This window comes from Orcinus orca, chromosome 3 (genome assembly GCF_937001465.1).
Source record: "Orcinus orca chromosome 3, mOrcOrc1.1, whole genome shotgun sequence".
NCBI classification, from domain to species: domain Eukaryota; kingdom Metazoa; phylum Chordata; class Mammalia; order Artiodactyla; family Delphinidae; genus Orcinus; species Orcinus orca.
Window position 1 is genome coordinate 15,624,026 of NC_064561.1, and position 17,093 is coordinate 15,641,118.

Genomic DNA, 17,093 nt, shown 5'->3' on the forward strand with positions numbered 1-17,093 from the left:
ACTAAGGATAATGACAGCAGGAATAGACATTTACTGAGCTCTTATACTGTGCTAGAGATTTTTAAACAAGGGGATTAGTATAGATGAACTCATTTAATCCCTTCACTCCATGAAGTAGGTGCCATTAACATTCTCATTTCTCAGTTGACTTTGCAGGAGCATCTCTGGGACACTACAACCCCTATTTATAACAGAATGTGGAATTCAGGAAGTCATCTTCTGAAATATCCACATATATATTACTTAATCTGGTCCTAACAATGTTCACTTTAAATTTACTATATTCACAAACGTAATTTTCCTCATCAAACTCAAGGTACAAATTATTTTATTGACTTTAGCGATCAGTTTAAGGGGATCTCTGATTAACGTTTGACCAACCCAAATTTAACGATTGAAATTCTTTTAAATAATTATTCTATTTACCATGAGATTTCCTTTAAAAACTTACACCTACTTTCGAAATATAATTTGACATTTTCAAATGCTGACAAACCCTTCCCAAGACCTTAGAATTCCCAGTACGTTATACAATTCTGATCGCATGTTCTCTAAAAAACTAAGTCATGCACTCATACATTTTAAAATGGAAATCATGTTTACCTATCAGAACCTCAAGTGGTAAAGTTTCTTTCAAGGTTAAACACTTTCAATACCAGATCAATCTACCAGATTTTCCCTGGGATAAAACAGCTACGTATTTGGTGTCTAAATCTCAGAGTGATGACACTTTCCGGAACCAAAGTAGCTTGTCACCAGTAATAACAAAGACACCTTCAGGATGAGTGGGATTGAAACCCCATGGATTTGATGGTGGCAAAACTCAAAACGGCCGCGTTGTCAGACGCCATTCCCCGCACAAAATGAACACTGAGCCCACTGTCCGCCTAGGCGCACCCAAATCATGCGTCGGGGTCGGTTTCCCGCGAGCCCTGCCTTGCGCAGGTTCGCACAGGAACGCGCTCAAAAGGACACAGCCCTCGACCAGTGCGGCTCTTTTCTAGAAGATATGGGTGGCTCTGAAAAGAGCCTTTGGTGTCACGGGGCCCCCGGGGCGCACAGCCGTTTCCGGCCCGCCTCCGCGGCCTCACTTGCCCTTGGCCTTGTGGTGGCTCTCCGTCTTCTTGGGCAGCAACACGGCCTGGATGTTGGGCAGGACGCCGCCCTGCGCGATGGTCACGCGGCCCAACAGCTTGTTGAGCTCTTCGTCGTTGCGGATAGCCAACTGCAGGTGGCGCGGGATAATGCGAGTCTTCTTGTTGTCGCGCGCCGCGTTACCCGCCAGCTCCAGGATCTCAGCCGTCAGGTACTCCAGCACGGCTGCTAGATACACAGGCGCACCAGCACCCACACGCTCAGAGTAGTTACCTTTCCGGAGCAGCCGGTGCACTCGGCCGACAGGAAACTGTAGGCCCGCGCGCGACGAGCGCGACTTCGCTTTCGCGCGCGCCTTGCCTCCCTGTTTGCCTCGGCCGGACATCTCCCAATCAGGCGCGGGGAAAGAAGAAAGCCGAGAAACAGAACCCCAGGCAACGAAGCCGTAATACTCAGGGAGTCCTTATATATGGTCTTGAGGTAGTGGAGCCGGAGCCTCCCAATTGGGTAGCGACAGTGGCCAATCAGAAAAGGAAGCCTCCATCCCCTAATTTGCATGCGCCTTTTCCAGTGATGACGTTGCGCTGCGCTTGATCCTATCAGAAACTAGAAGCTCTTGATTCCTCATTTGAATACAGGACGTATAAGTTGAGTTGCTGGAGGTGTATCGGTTTTTCGGTTTGGAAAGATCTGCCGTAATGCCTGATCCGTCCAAATCAGCTCCGGCACCCAAGAAGGGTTCTAAGAAGGCCGTCACGAAGGCGCAGAAAAAGGATGGCAAAAAGCGAAAGCGCAGTCGGAAGGAGAGTTATTCCATCTACGTGTACAAGGTGTTAAAGCAGGTGCACCCGGACACCGGTATTTCTTCCAAGGCTATGGGTATTATGAACTCGTTCGTCAACGACATCTTCGAGCGTATTGCTAGCGAGGCCTCTCGTTTGGCGCACTACAACAAGCGGTCTACCATCACGTCCCGGGAGGTGCAGACGGCCGTGCGCCTGCTGTTGCCCGGTGAGCTAGCCAAACACGCCGTGTCCGAAGGTACCAAAGCCGTCACGAAGTATACCAGCTCCAAGTGAGGCACGCCCCGGTTCCCGGGAACCCAAAGGCTCTTTTCAGAGCCACCCACAAGATCGAGAAAGGGTTTCGAACACGTGAAGGGTTATGTAAACGCATCCGATGTGTGCTCCTTAGCGGTTCTTTGGTTACTGGGAGGACGTTCTCGTTCTCCCCGCTCCCTGTAGACGTGTGTGCGCGTGTGTATGGGAGCGGAATGGGAGAATATCTGCTTTTTACGGAGATCGGGTATGGAATGGCGACCCAAAATAACAATGTGGGAGGCAATCAGAAACTGGGTGTCCACCCTCGCCTTCGCTCAAGGTTATTGACGCTTCACTAAACAAAGTAGGAACCCTGAACTCAAGTGTCCTTAGTGTGTGGAGAGTGCCATTCCCGGGGCTTGCGGGCATGGACTCCATGTCTAGTTTTTTGTGTTCGTGTGGTGTGAGCCTGTCGGTAAGGAACGCAGGTCACCTGCCCCCAGTGGGACCTCGTGCCAGTCTCTCCACCTCCGTGTCCCCGATGGGTGAACCCGAAGGACGCAGTTGGTGAGGCCCTGGGGGTTGTCGCGCAGCTCTGGCGGTGGCGCCTGGCGCTGCATCCTTGCCTAAACCAGACACCTTTATCCTAAGGCAATGAACCTTTCCGGGAGGATGTTTGCATGTCTGCATCCTTCAACCGCAGGATGTTTGACAACCGAAAGAAAAACGGAAGCGTGGTGGAACGCAGCGCTCCTTGCACAGGAGCCGGATGTAAAAAGCCGACCCCTGTTGCAGGTAGCTTTAAGGGGGGTAGGGGAGTGGGGAGGAGGGCAATTTAAGAGGAAAAATAACGTTTTTCGAAGCAAATGTAGTTTTCCCACTTAAGCCACGTTATTTTCTGTGACGCACTAGTGACGCAGAACTTTCCCTATTCTCTGATTTCATGGCATTCATTTGGAAAGTGTCATCTTAGTTCAAGGGAAAGCGCTTTGGCATGAAGAGTCTTCACTCTGAAGAAGACATCGCCTACCTTTTTTCTTGCCTTGTTTTTTCTCATTTGTAAGAAGGAGATTTCAAATAATCACTTCCTTGAGCCGTTTTGAGAATTAGATTGAAAAGTCGTGTCATCATCTCAGGCAAGGAACAGACGTTCAGTTAAAGGCTAATAATCATGTTTTTTGTGAATCATCTCCAAAGGAAGCGGGTTGCATGCCTGGTCCGGCTGGGCGGGCGGAGCTGGGGAGGAAACGTCGCCACCCCCACCGAGTGTCTTCAGCCACGGCTGCTGGAAGCCCATCGCCCCCCCACCCCGCCCGCCCCATTCCTTTTCCTACGTGGGTCCACTCTAAAAGAATTTCTAAAACCTCACACATTTTAAAGTTGGCGTCCAAAACATTTTATGTCTAGTTCAAATAATTGCAAGGATGCAAATCCCAAGGTAGGACGTTTTACAAAACAAAATGGTTTCACATCAATCTTTTAAAGGTATCTATTGAAACAGCAATTCGATACCATAACCCTAGCAACTCATAAAATACACTATTAAATTACTTGTTAACACTGAGCGATTTTAGATAATTTTTTCACCTTGAACTCATATCTTCATTCAACTTCTGCCTCAGAATTTCATCCTAATGTAAGGTGTATATATATATATATATATATATATATATATATATATTTTTTTTTTTTTTTTTTTTTTGCGGTACACGGGCCCCTCACTGCTGTGGTCTCTCCCGGAGCACAGGCTCCGGACGCGCAGGCTCAGCAGCCATGACTCACGGGCCCAGCTGCTCCGTGGCATGTGGGATCTTCCCGGACCGGGGCACGAACCCATGTCCCCTGCATCGGCAGGCGGACTCTCAACCACTGCGCCACCAGGGAAGCCTAAGATATATATTTTTTACACTGTTTTATCTATCTCCTTTCTCTACAAAAAAGGATATTGAAATTTTAAAATACTTGTAGGTGACCAGAAGTCAGTGTTTAAAAATCATCTGGACAGTACACAATTGTTTAAACATAAATAAGTTTTGATAGGTATATGTAAAACCGAAAATAAAACTTAAGTGACACCTGCCTCATTTAAAGAGATGGATAGTGGTCCCGCCCTCCCTGCCTCTCCCTCCTTTCCTTTCTGCCTCAATTAGTTTGTGCATCCATGGGCATATATAGTATTATTATGGTTATAATGATAGCAGTGTGCAGCATCATTTCTTTTCCTTTGTTCTCTTTTATAGATACGAGCTCTGAAACAGTATTAAAAAAAATAAATACCTCAAAATGGGAATTTTGTCAGAGCAGTTTAACTCATTTCCTTGCCTTCCTAGTTGTAATACAGAAATTAAACAGTGGGGCTTCCCTGGTGACGCAGTGGTTGGGAATCCGCCTGCCAGTGCCGCGGACAAGGGTTCAGGCCCTGGTCCGGGAGGATCCCACGTGCCGCGGAGCAACTCAGCCCGTGCACCACAACTACTGAGCCTGTGCTCTAGAGCCCATGAACCAGAACTACTGAGGCCCACGTGACAGCTGCTGAAGCCCGCGCCTGGAGCCCGCGCTCCACAACTGGAGAGGACACCGCAGGGTTAGAGGCCCGTGCACCTCAGCGAGGAGTGGCACCCCGCTCATCACAACAGAAGGGAGCCTGCATGCAGCAGCGAAGACCCAACACAGCCAAAGAATAAATAAGTAAATAGATAAGTAAAATAAATCTATTAAAAAAAGTTAAACAGCGATCTGTCATCAACAAGTCCACACCTTTAATTTTCTCAGTAGATATCTGATTCATATTAAAAACTGCAAAATTCAGCCCTCCACTTTGAAATGGGGACCTGCTGACTGGGTCCAAGCCCTCAGCCTCCTACCAAAGTAGCTTGGGAGTCAGTATCTTAATGAAAACTTCTAGTCACATGAAAGTAGTCTCGCAGATTCACGTGATTCTTTACCTTAATGAGCTTAAACCATAGGTCTAATAAGTGAAAATTGTCTCCAGCAGAGAATGTGATATATAGTGCTAGCAGTAGGCAAAAGCACTGCTTAGTACCAAAAATAAAAGAAGCAAAATGAAGATTTTACAATAATCTGCAAATACCATTCTTTAAAAAATAAATTTTTCTGCGAATAATGCAAAATATCAATTAATTTCTCAGTACTGTTGACTTCTTTGGCACACAGAATTAGCTTGAAGTTAAAAAAAAGGCTGCCTCTATTTGCTGAACAGTCCAGTGGAGGTTGTACACACAGCCTCAGGTGCAGACTGGGCTCGATTTAGCCCTCTCCTAGGAGGGGAATCTGTTAAGGAAGCGGCAAGGTGATACAGAGTCCCTGCTATTGAGATTTTATGATTGAAAAAACTGAGAGAAATTGTATACAGAAACCATGTCTATCATATTGTTACAACAAAGAAATACACGTTCTGTTAAGTTGAAAGTTAAACTAGGGCAGTTAACCAAGTACTTGAGAATACATAGAGGCAAGGAGAACTAGGACTCAGCACAATGGAATCATTCTCTGGATCTGAAATAACCAAGGTAAATGCTTAAACTAAGGACCTGGAAGGAACTGGAGGAATTTTGCAGGTATACAATCTGAAATGTATCAAGGAGACTCCTTTTTCATATGAGAAATTTCAAGTCAAATTTGTTAATTATTATGGAGTAAAGAAAGTATTTTGGAGGGGAAAAACTGTCATTTTAACAAGAAATTACAAATGCAAAACAGTATTTACTGTATAGGAGGTTAAATATTGATTAATGAGTGGCAGGCCCTGGAAATGATGTGTGTGAGTTCCTGAGGGAGGAGTCAGATGGCCATTGTCCACCTGAGGGAACACAGCTGTGAATCCAAATCTCACATAGCATTTTGGCTCTTGGAGACTGAGTTGTTCTCTGAAGGTGTTCTTCATGGTTTGGGAGTCACCGGCACTATGAGATATTTTTTAGAGTGAGAACAGCATGGGCCCAGTAAGGCCTTGCATACCTTAGTTGTTATTAAGTGTGTCATGTATTTTGCATATGGTTAACAATTTTTTTAAAAAGTGCTCCGTTTGTTTTATTGAAAAGCTTCTTAAAAGGAGCATAAAGGAGAAGTTACAACAGACATCACAGAATTACAAAGGATCATAAAAGATTACTGTGAACAATTATACACCAATAAAATGAAAAACCTAGAAGAAATGGATGAATTTCTAGAAATATACAATCTTCCAAAACTGAGTCAGGAAGAAATAGAAAATATGAATAGACCAATCACCAGGATTGAAACTGGATAAGTAAAAAAACAAACAAAGCCTCCCAACAAACAAAAGCCCAGGACCAGACATTTTCAAATGTTTGAATTCTACCAAACATTTAGAGAAGAGTTAGCACATATCCTTTTCAAACTATCCCAAAAAATTACAGAGTAAGAAATGCTTCTGAACTCATTCTGAGACCAGCAACACCCTGACACTAAAACCAAAGATATCACAACAAAAGAAAATTACAGGCCAATATCACTTATGAACATAGATGCAAAAATTCCAACAAAATATTAACAAACTGAATTCAACAAGACATTAAAAAGATCATACACTATGATCAAGTGGGATTTATCCCAGAAATGAAAAGTTGGTTCAATATCTACAGATCAATCAATGTGATACACCATGTTAACAAACTGAAGAATAAAAATCATATGATCATCTCAATAGATGCAGCATCCATTTATGATAAAAACTCCCAATAACGTGTAGGTATAGAGGGAACATACCTCAACATAATAAAGGCCACAAGCTCACAGCTAACAAACATCATACTCAGCAGTGAAAAGCTGAAAGCATTTCTTCTAAGATCCGGAACAAGAAAAGGATGTCCACTCTCACCTTTTTTATTCAGCATAGTATTGGAAGTCCTAGTGACAGCAATCAGATAAGAAAAACAAATGAAAGGAGTCCAAATTACAAAGGAAGAAGTAAAAATGTCACTGTTTGCAGATGACATGATACTATACATAGAAAATCATAAAGACACCACTAAAAAAATTACTTGAACTCATCAACGAATTCAGTAAAGTTGCAGGACACAAAATTAATATATAGATATCTGTTGCATTTCTATACACTAACAACAAACTGGCAGAAAAAGAAAAGACTCCCATTCACAATTGCCTCAAAAAGAATAAAATACCTGGAATAAATCTAACCAAGGAGGTAAAAGATCTGTACTTGGAAAACTATAAAACACTGATGAAAGAAATTGAAGATGACACAAACATATGGAAAGATATACTGTGTTCATGGATTGGAAGAATTAATATTGTTAAAATGACCAAACTATCCAAGGCAATCTACAGGTTCAATGCAATCCCTATCAAAATACCAATGGCATTTTTTTCATAGGACTAGAATAAATAATTCTAAAATTTGTATAGAAAGTCAAAAGACCCAGAGAATCCAAAGCCCTGTTGAAACAAAAGAACAAAGCTGGAGGTATCATACTCCCTGACTTCAGTTTATGGTACAAAGCTACAGTAATCAAAACAGCATGGTACTGGCACAAAAGCAGGCACATAGGTCAATGGAACTGAATGAATAGAGAGCCCAGAAATGAACCCACATTTATATGGGCAATTAATCTATGACAAAGGAGGCAAGAATATACATTGGGGAAAAGATATCTCACTAAAAATGGACAAAATAGACTAAAATAATAGACTAAAATAAATTCAAAATGGATTAAAGACTTAAATGGATTAAGACCTGACACCATAAAACATCTAGAAGAAAACATAGGTAGTACACTCTTTGACATCAGTCTTAGCAGTATTTTTTTGAATATGTCTCCTCAGGCAAGGGCAACAAAAGCAAAAATAAACAAATGGGACTACATCAAACTAAAAAGCTTTTGAACAGTGAAGGAAACTATCAACAAAATGAAAAGACTGCCTACTGAATGGGAGAAGATGTTTGTAAACAATATATCTGCAAGGGATTAATATCCAAAGTATACAAAAAACTCATACAACTCAACATAACCTCCACCCCAACAACCCAGTTAAAAAATGGGCAGAGGGCTCTAGAGCCCATAAGCCACAGCTACTGAAGCCCGCACGCCTAGAGCCTGTGCTTTGCAACAAGAGAAGCCACCGCAATGAGAAGCTCATGCACCACAATGAAGAGTAGCCCCCGCTCGCCACAACTAGAGAAAGCCCATGTGCAGCAACAAAGACCCAATGCAGCCAAAAATGAAATAAACTAAGTAATTTTTAAAAAAGCAAGGTCTTACTGTATAGCACAGGGAACTATATTCAATATCTTGTGATAAACCCATAATGGAAAAGAATATGAAAAAGAATGTATATATATGTATAACTTTGCTGTACAGCAGAAATTAACACAACATTGCAAATCAACTATACTTCAACAAAATAAATTAAAAAGAAAAAAAAAATGGGCAGAGGCCCTGAATAGATGTTTTTCCAAAGAAGACATAAAGATGGCCAACAGGCACATGAAAAGATGCTCAACATCACTAATCATCAGGGATATGCAAACTGAAACGACAATGAGATATCACCTCAAGCTGTCAGAATTGCTATTATCAAAAAGACAACAAATAACAAGTGTTGATGAGGCTGTGGAGAACAGGGAACCCTCGTACACTCTTGGTAGGAATATAAATTGGTGCAGCCACTACGGAAAACAGAATGGAGTTTCCTCAAAAACATTTAAAATATCAATAGAACTGCCATGTAATACAGAAATTCCACTTCTGAGTATTTAACCAAAGAAAACAAAAACATAAATTCAAAAACACCCTGATTTTCATTTCAGCCTTATTTACAACAGCCATGATATGGAGGCAACCTAAGTGTTCATCAGTGGATGAATGGATAAACAAGATGTGGTTTATATATACAATGCAGTATTAGCCATAAAGAAGAATGAAACCTTACCATTTGCAGCAACATGGATGGACCTAGAGGGTATTATGCTAAGTGAAGTAAGTCAGACAGAGAAAGACAAATACTGTATTTCACTTATACGTGGTATGTAGAAAACAAACCAAATGAACAAACATAACCAAATAGAAACGGAGTCATAGATACAGAGAACAAACAGGTGGTTTCCGGGGGGAAGGAGGGTTGGAGGAGGAGAGAAATAGGTGAGGGAGATTAAGAGGTACAAGCTCTTAGTTACAAAATAAATGAGTCACAGATATGAAATGTACAGCATGGGGAATATAGTCAGTCAATAATTATATAATATACTGACAGATGACAACTAGATTATCATGGTGATCATTTTCAAATGTTTAGAAATATGGAATCACTATGTTGTGTACCAGGAATTAACATAGTGTTGTAGGTCAATTACACTTCAAAAACAAGCAAACAAGCTCATAGAAAAACATCAGATTTGTGGTTACCAGAGGCAGGGGTGGGGAGGGGATGGGGAATTGGATGAAGGCAGTCAAAAGGTACAAACTTCCAGTTCCTTAAACTTGTACAATGCTGTATGTCAATTATACCTCAGTAAGACTGAGGAGAAAAAAGCTCTTAAACCGTTTATGAGGCATATGTTAAAAAAGTATACACTTTTTTTCGGATAAAAGAATACCAATCTAGTTTGAAGGATTATAGCTGAGTATGAGGGTCTAGACCAGTACCTGTCCTCCTGCTGTTTTGATATTTCAAACAGGAATAGCGTTAGTGCTTATAAGGAGCTGCTCAAACTCAATGCTGCTTAAATGTTTTGAGCAAAAGCTCGTGATGCTTTGCCTTGTAAACGCGGGAAGGACGGCCCCAAAAGTCGCTGCCTAGTCTGTTACAACACCCAGAGCCTCACCCAGTGTCATGTTCAGCACACCCCGCCCTGACCCACGAGGGGGTATGGGTAGAGGAAGAGGTTGGCATTAAGCCTTCTTGAAGGTGATCCGTGCCCCTCACTCGCAGGTCTCTCGCCACACGCAGACAGAAAGGCCTGGACTGGGTTCAACGGCTCAAGCGTCAGGGCTATACCCTCTCAGGCTTCTGGCTGGGGCCTAGACTAACACAGCAGGTCTCTTTCTGGTGAATATGCCATTAAGAAAAGAAGCTTAGCTTTAGTTCAGGAGCGCACTCCATCTCTCCCATAATCCCAACTGAACAGCACTTCACGACCACAACAGGTGGCACGCTCTTTTTCTAAGCGCGGAGGCGGCGGTGAAAAGAGCCTTTGGTTTCTGGAGCACAGGGGCCCGCCTCACTTGGAGCTGGTGTATTTGACAGTCTTGGTACTTTCTGGCACGGCACACTGCTCATGGGGCTGCAGCAGGCGTGCAACCCTCTGAGCCTCCCTGGACCTACAAGAGCGCTTGTAGCGCGCCAGGCAGCAGGCCTCGCTGAAGCGTGAGCTGTAAAGTGTCCTTGATCCACGAGTTCATGATACCCATGGCCTTAGAAGAGGTATCTGTGTTGAGAAGCACCTCCTACAGCACCTTATAGACATAGATGGACTAGCTCTCCTTGCGGCCGTGCTAAGCCTCCCTAACTGCCTTCTAGGAGCTCTCCTTGGGCTGCGCCTCTGGCACAAGTGAGGCGGCGGACATCACTATTTATTTTCCTCATATTCAAATGAAGGCTCCAAATCTCTAGAATCGGATTGGACGGCCCGCCCCTCTCTGCCTGGTCCACAAAGAATGTATGTAAATAGAAGATGCCGGCTCTTCTTTCCTATTGGACAATAGCCCAACCAATCCGAAGGCGCGTCTGCTGTGTTCATGGAGTCAGGTTGAGCATTTTTGTTCAATCCCTTTGTTGTAACGGGAGAGGGGTCTTTGTTTAATTGCCGGTCTGGACCTGGGCAAAAAAATGAAGAAGGTAATAAAAACCCGTTTTAATCCCGTGTCTCTATTTTTTCTGGATGGGAGACAAACGCAAGGGGACATTTCTTCCTTAGCCAAATAGCTAGGGACGGGAAGCTTGTGCTTATTCAGCAGAGGGATATGGCAGCTTCCAAGTGCCGTTCCAATCATTTATTTCCTATCATCCCCGCCCCCACCCCCCCGCCCCAGTGGCCAAGGAGATAATTCCTTTCAGAATTCAAGAGGAAATGCGAACGGTTCTTTCGGAAGTACAGAAAATAGTACTGAAAACATACTAAGGTATACTAAGGTACTTACATTGGAAGCAACAGGGCAGATTTTTAACTGGAGGGAGGAAATGAACGAGTTTCAAAGGAAACACTAGTCCTTCATATTGTTGTTATTGTTAATACTGACTAGACAAACCCGTTTGAAGTGACAGCTATATGCTAAGTGTTTGATATGTATGATCTCATGTGGTCTCCTAATAACTCCAAGGGTAAGATACTATTATTGTTCTCTACTTACCCATCAGAACGTAGGTTGTGGAACCGTTAAAGGATAAACTGAGGTATATTAAAAATTTAAAGAGTTTGAGCAAAAATCGATTAGAATTGGGCAGCATCCAGTCTAGCTAATAGAAAGGAGCTCAGAGGGGCTGTACAAAATGAAAGACTTTTATAGCCAGAGGGAGCAGGAACAAGGAAAATATACTAGGCAAAAAAGCAGGTGTTACTCCAAGGTTACTTCCCTGAAGGGGATGGCAGGGGTCTATGGGGCCGATTACCTAACTAGTGCTGATCAGGCGATTCCTACTGACCCTTTTAAGATGTTCTTTCTAGGAAATAAGTCAAGGCTTGGTTTGGTGATGGGGAACTGAGCATAAGAGACTCCAGGGTTTCCCTGGTGGCGCAGTAGTTGAGAGTCCGCCTGCCGATGCAGGGGACACGGGTTCGTGCCCCGGTCTGGGTAGATCCCACATGCCGCGGAGCGGCTGGGCCCGTGAGCCATGGCCACTGAGCCTGCGCGTCCGGAGCCTGTGCTCCGCAACGGGAGAGGGCCCGCGTACCGCAAAAAAAAAAAAAAAAAAAGAGAGACTCCATTTGGGGCCTGTCTTGTTTTTATTTATTTATTTTTTAATTTCTTTTTGTTTTTTCTGCCTGTCTTGTTTTTAACTGAAGTCACCAGTCCCCAAGTTTACTCCTTATTAAATCAATTCCTGTATACACAAGTATGAATTCACATTTCTCACTTGTTTCAGCACAGGAATACCTGGGGAGCCCATTAGAAATGCAGATGCTTGGGCCCCACCCCAAATGTATTGAGTCCGAATCTGCATTTTAAACAGATTCCTATGCACATCATAGTTTTTGAAGCACGGTTGTGGAGTTCATTTACCTGACAACTTTTTTTTTTTTTCATCCAGAGCATTATCCAAACAGGCTAGGAAACTTAATGGCACCCACAAAAGACAAAGTGGCTCACTGCGTTCAGAGAAGTTAGCGAGGTGCTTTCAAGATACCTACACAAGCATAAGTTTGAAGAAGCCCAAATAGGATCCTATTTGCCTTAGAAGGTTTGGGTGTGAAGAAAGTGGAGGAGAGATGCCAGGGGGCCACTCTTTAGATAGCCTGTGCTTAGCTCCCTACCTGGGGCTAATAATTCACCTCTCTGCCCCTCTACTTCCTCATCTATAAAGTGAGGATGTCAATGCCTACCTAATAGGATTGCTGTGAGTGAATGTGTGTCAGGCAGATGGCGAGGTGTGGGCATATATTTAGTGCTCAAGTCCTCCTGACTCCATTTCATCCTTTCCTTCTCAGAAGAGACCCAGCCGCAGCCGGGGCTGCCTCAGCTGAGCTCCCTCTGAGCCATGGACAGCTCCATCACATAAATATGGAGCATAAGGCTTTCTCTTGCCCACTAGAACATGGACTAAGCTGTAATCGCCAGGGCGAGAGATGTGTCTTTCACTTCTAAATCTCCAAGGTGGAACATAGAACTTGGCACATAGCAGAGATACAATCAATGTTTGTTGAATGAATAAGTGTTTGTTGAATGAATAAGCCCTGTGAGCTGAGGCAGTGCCCCCTGCTTGCAAATCTGTCCTCTGAGGTCCATCGGACATGTTGAGATTGTGTGTCCCCTGAGCTGCTTTGGGTATGCTCAGTATTAACTATTTTATCTGTTTGCCTTAAAAATATATAGTTGATTTAACAAACGTTTCTAGAGAGCTCATTATGATCTAGGTAACAACTTAATGAATACTTAGTTCAATTTAGTGCTCATAACATCCCTTCCATGTATATACTATAACTTCATTTTGCAGATGGGTGACAAAAAGGCAGAAAAAAATATGTCTCAAGTGAAACAGCTGATGAGGTGGGAACCTGGCCCTGGAAGTCAGGCCAGTGGTACCAAACTCTGCACTAACCACACCTAGATATTTTTGGTTTTGGATATTGAATTTCATTTTGAAGAGGGATGTGATGTGTGGGGAAAAAATATTATCAAAATCAAGATGCATTGCTCTGTGTTTAAATGTAAGTTTCTAGGGAAAAACACCAGTCAGATATCTTAAAATTTCTACTGCAGTAGAAAGCTGAAAGTACTGCAGATGAAATTTTACTCAATTCCACAATCTCCAAATCAATTTTTTAAAAATAGTCTTTGAATACAAGGCACCTTAGTAACAACTGTGTGCTTCTGGATCATTTATTCAAACTGTTTTTGTAACCATTATTTTTTTATACCAGAGACTTAATGACCAATGTATATAAATGATTGGTCCCACCCTGACCCCCAGCACCATTAGAAGAGGTCTGAAGCTTGATCTTGCACAGGAGATACACTCAAAACAAAAATCGCTTTCCTTTCGCCTGTAGATCTAGTTGGCACAGACTTCTCTGACTGCAAGCTGCCTTTTATTCTTAAAACTCAGTTAAGGCTCATTGGTGGTAGTTATTGAAGCTGTTAACACGTTTGTAACGTGTTATGTATGGAGAAAAGACTTTCCTTCCACCCTCTTGGGTTCAATAGATGGGTCTATGAAGTAAACTGACAACAGGCAGAGTAACAGGAGAAAAGTTATACAAATTTATTCATTTTTACATATTATGTGCATGGGGGCATTGCAGGGGAAAAAAGTGAATACCCCCAAAAGCGATGAGGTTTGAGACCTTATATACCATCTTAATAGGAAAAGGGGAGAAGTAGTCATCTTAGAGGAGAGTAAATGATATTAGGAAAGGTGACTGGGCCCTTAGGAGACTAGACAGGAGATATGATATCAATAGTTTGTGACAAAGTCTGTCTGGGTGTGGCATTGACTTTTAGTCTCCTCTCCTGTGATGAATCAATCTTCCTCTGCTGATGAAACTCTCAGGAGGGAATTAATGGCAGTTGAATTCATTTTGAAGAAACTGTTTTTAGGCAGATAAGGGGAGTTCAGAGAAAGTTTTTCCCAGCATTTGCTGTTTTTCAAGTGACTTCAGCCCAAAATAATCAATATGCCAAATGCGGCATATTTTGGGTGGTATGTCCGGAACCCCTTCAGTAGCAAAAGTATTTATCCCAGGCATCTGGCATAGAAAATCTGTGACTTGAGGTTTGAGTAGGATATGATTTGGGTATTTTGCGGAACCAGCAACATGATTTCCAGGGCCCAGAGGAAAATGAAAATGTGGGTGCCTTGTAAAAAGCTATTAAGAATTTCAAGATGGACACAACAGAGCACTGAACCAAGCACAGAGTGCTGCTCAGGGCTGCTCTAGTGTCAGCCCAGGTCACTGGACCATGAAGCTGTCTCTGGATGGCCCTTGGCCTGCAGGCCATGCAGCAGTTTGTACAACCCACAGTCCCCTCCCTTCGTCTGGTTGCTGCCAGCCCCTGGAAAACTGGTCCTTGCACTGGGTCCTGGTGAGGTTTCTTGGCTTCCTTGCGGCATAGGAAGGCTTGGAAGAAAACTTGGTGTGGGATAGGAAATGAGCATTTCTTGGAAGGGGTTTGGGTAAGAAGTTGTCTTTCCATGTTGGTCCTAAGGTTTGGAAACCGCTATCCTCCCACATAGAGGGTGGTTAATGCCAGGAAATCAGAACCAGAATCTCATGGAGTGAATGTTTGTGTTCCCCCCGAATTCGTATGTTGAATGAGAGTAGAGCCCCCATGAATGGGATTGGTGCCGTTATGAAAGAGACAGGAAAGAGCTTTCTTCCCCTCATCCTCCACCTCCCATTCTCCTCCTCCTGTTTTCCTTCTCCTTCTGCCTCTTCGTCTCCCCCTCCCCTTCCTCCTCCCCCACCCCTCCTTCTGCAATGTAGAAGATGGCCCTCACCAGAAACCACCCACACTGGCACCCTGATCTCTCTATTCCCAGCTTTCAGAACTATGAGAACTAAAAGTCTGTTGTTTAAGTTCCCCCAGTCTATGGTATTCTATCATAGCAGCCCGAATGGAAAAGGGACAGTCCTCTGGATCAAGGGCAACATTTTGTATTGACAGATGGAATACTATAGTGCATGCCTGAGGTTTTCCAGAAATAAGGAAAGAAAGAAAGAAAGAAAGAGAAAAGAAAGGAAGGAAGGAAGGAAGGGTGAAAAAGTGACTGAAGGAAGAAAAGAGAGGGAAGGAGTGGTGGTGGGGAGGGGAGAGGAAGGCAAAGAAAGAACAGAAAAAGAAAGAAAAGCAAAGAAACAGGATCTCCAGCTTAACACTCAGGGACAGACAGTGCTTGGGCATAATAGCCTGGAAGAGTAATTTAAAAAGGGGTTTGGATGATTTTTAAAAACCCCAAAATAAACAACTTTTTCCCCTTGTTATCATTTCTAGAGTACAGTGCCTAGATTCCATATATACATTGAATAAATTGTTGCATGCATGATGCCAAAATCTTGGCTCTCTGTGCACTGATGCCCAAAAAATATGGAGACAGAGTTTTGGAGGAATGAGAAAAATGGCTTTAATCTTTGCCTGGCAAAGAGGATAACACAGCAAGCTAGCGCCTCAAGAACTGTGCCCCCCTCCCTGCGGAATAGGGAAAGGTTATATAGCCTGGGCCTCATGGTCTGGGGTAGGTGTAATGAAGGCTCAAAGTAATGAAGGTCTTGCATTCCTTTCCTTCTGCAAATTCATGGCCAAAGCTGGCGTCAGGTGTCAAGCAGCAACCGGGCCTGGTGTCTCTGAAGTTATCGGCCCGTGACCTTCTTTCTGAAATGAAGAGTGCTACAAGGGAGTGTAGGAGGAGAAGAAATGCCAGGTGCAAAGGGGAATTCTTATGGAGTCAGAGAGTACTCAGGTTTGTGAAGGACACGACTAGCTACAAGTGTTTTTTAGTAGTAACAGCTGAAGAATAACCAAGATTGCTTAACTCTTTCAGACCTGTGTCTGTTGTTTCCCAGCCTGTTCATTGTTTCCTTACTTTCCTTGTTTATCAGAAAAGTCTCATTTCTATTTTTGCTGCAACATATTAATGGAGGAAGGGAAACGGGCTTCGTTCTCGTCTGGCTGAGGACAAAACTTCAGTTTTGCTCCATTTGACAAACACCAGCCCTTTGGCCCAGGGGCCCATCTGTTTCCTACTTCATGCATGAAATGAGTACGTTTTATCATCCTGGATTTTTGTGATGCACGAATGAAGCCATTCTTTCCTCCTAGGGGATTGTGCAGTAAGCTCTCTCCTCATTCAGGCAAGAAGCCAAATCACTTTAAAATTCTCACAAACAAGCATTTCATATAACTGAAACATTGCAATGGCAAACACATATATTCCCCCCCCCCCAATAGAATGCTGATTCTTTCCATATCGGAATTGTAACACTTGCTATATACAGAGCCTGCTGGGAGGGAGGGAGGGATCTGCCTGGAGACAGCACCCCGCAGGTACAGAAAAGACAACACGGAGGCTTATTGAAGAGGAGTTTTAATTCTTTAGGGTTGAGCGCTGCAGGAAAGTGAGTAGTTGAAATTACAGGGCGTGCCGTGGAGCTCTGCAGAGAAAAAGTAAACCTCACAGAATGCAAGATTGAAAAGAAGGAAAAGACGGTTTAGGCAGCCTTTGTCCTTCAGCACAGCTTCCAGCGGACACCCTGAGGACAAAAGCCATCCTCCTGCCACCACCGAGGGATGCCCCGTGTGGCAA

At 43.4% G+C, this 17,093-nt stretch overlaps 2 protein-coding genes across 2 annotated transcripts; one reads left to right on the plus strand and one right to left on the minus strand.

Moving 5' to 3' along the window:
- Positions 1-311: 311 nt before the first annotated feature.
- On the minus strand, positions 312-1,677 carry LOC101280026 (histone H2A type 3). The gene has a single exon (XM_004284025.4). It carries the CDS (start codon positions 1,478-1,480, stop codon positions 1,088-1,090), a length of 393 nt encoding a protein of 130 aa, XP_004284073.1. The 5' UTR covers positions 1,481-1,677; the 3' UTR covers positions 312-1,087.
- A 79-nt stretch (positions 1,678-1,756) lies between these two features.
- LOC101280271 (histone H2B type 3-B) lies at positions 1,757-3,825 on the plus strand. The gene has a single exon (XM_033413484.2). The coding sequence runs from the start codon at positions 1,794-1,796 to the stop codon at positions 2,172-2,174; it is 381 nt and encodes a 126-aa protein (XP_033269375.1). The 5' UTR covers positions 1,757-1,793; the 3' UTR covers positions 2,175-3,825.
- The last annotated feature ends 13,268 nt before the right edge of the window (positions 3,826-17,093 follow it).

Excerpts from the sequence above, each read along its gene's own strand:
- LOC101280271 (XM_033413484.2), top strand. The coding sequence starts at position 1,794 with ATGCCTGATCCGTCCAAATCAGCTCCGGCACCCAAGAAGGGTTCTAAG.
- LOC101280026 (XM_004284025.4), bottom strand. The coding sequence starts at position 1,480 with ATGTCCGGCCGAGGCAAACAGGGAGGCAAGGCGCGCGCGAAAGCGAAG.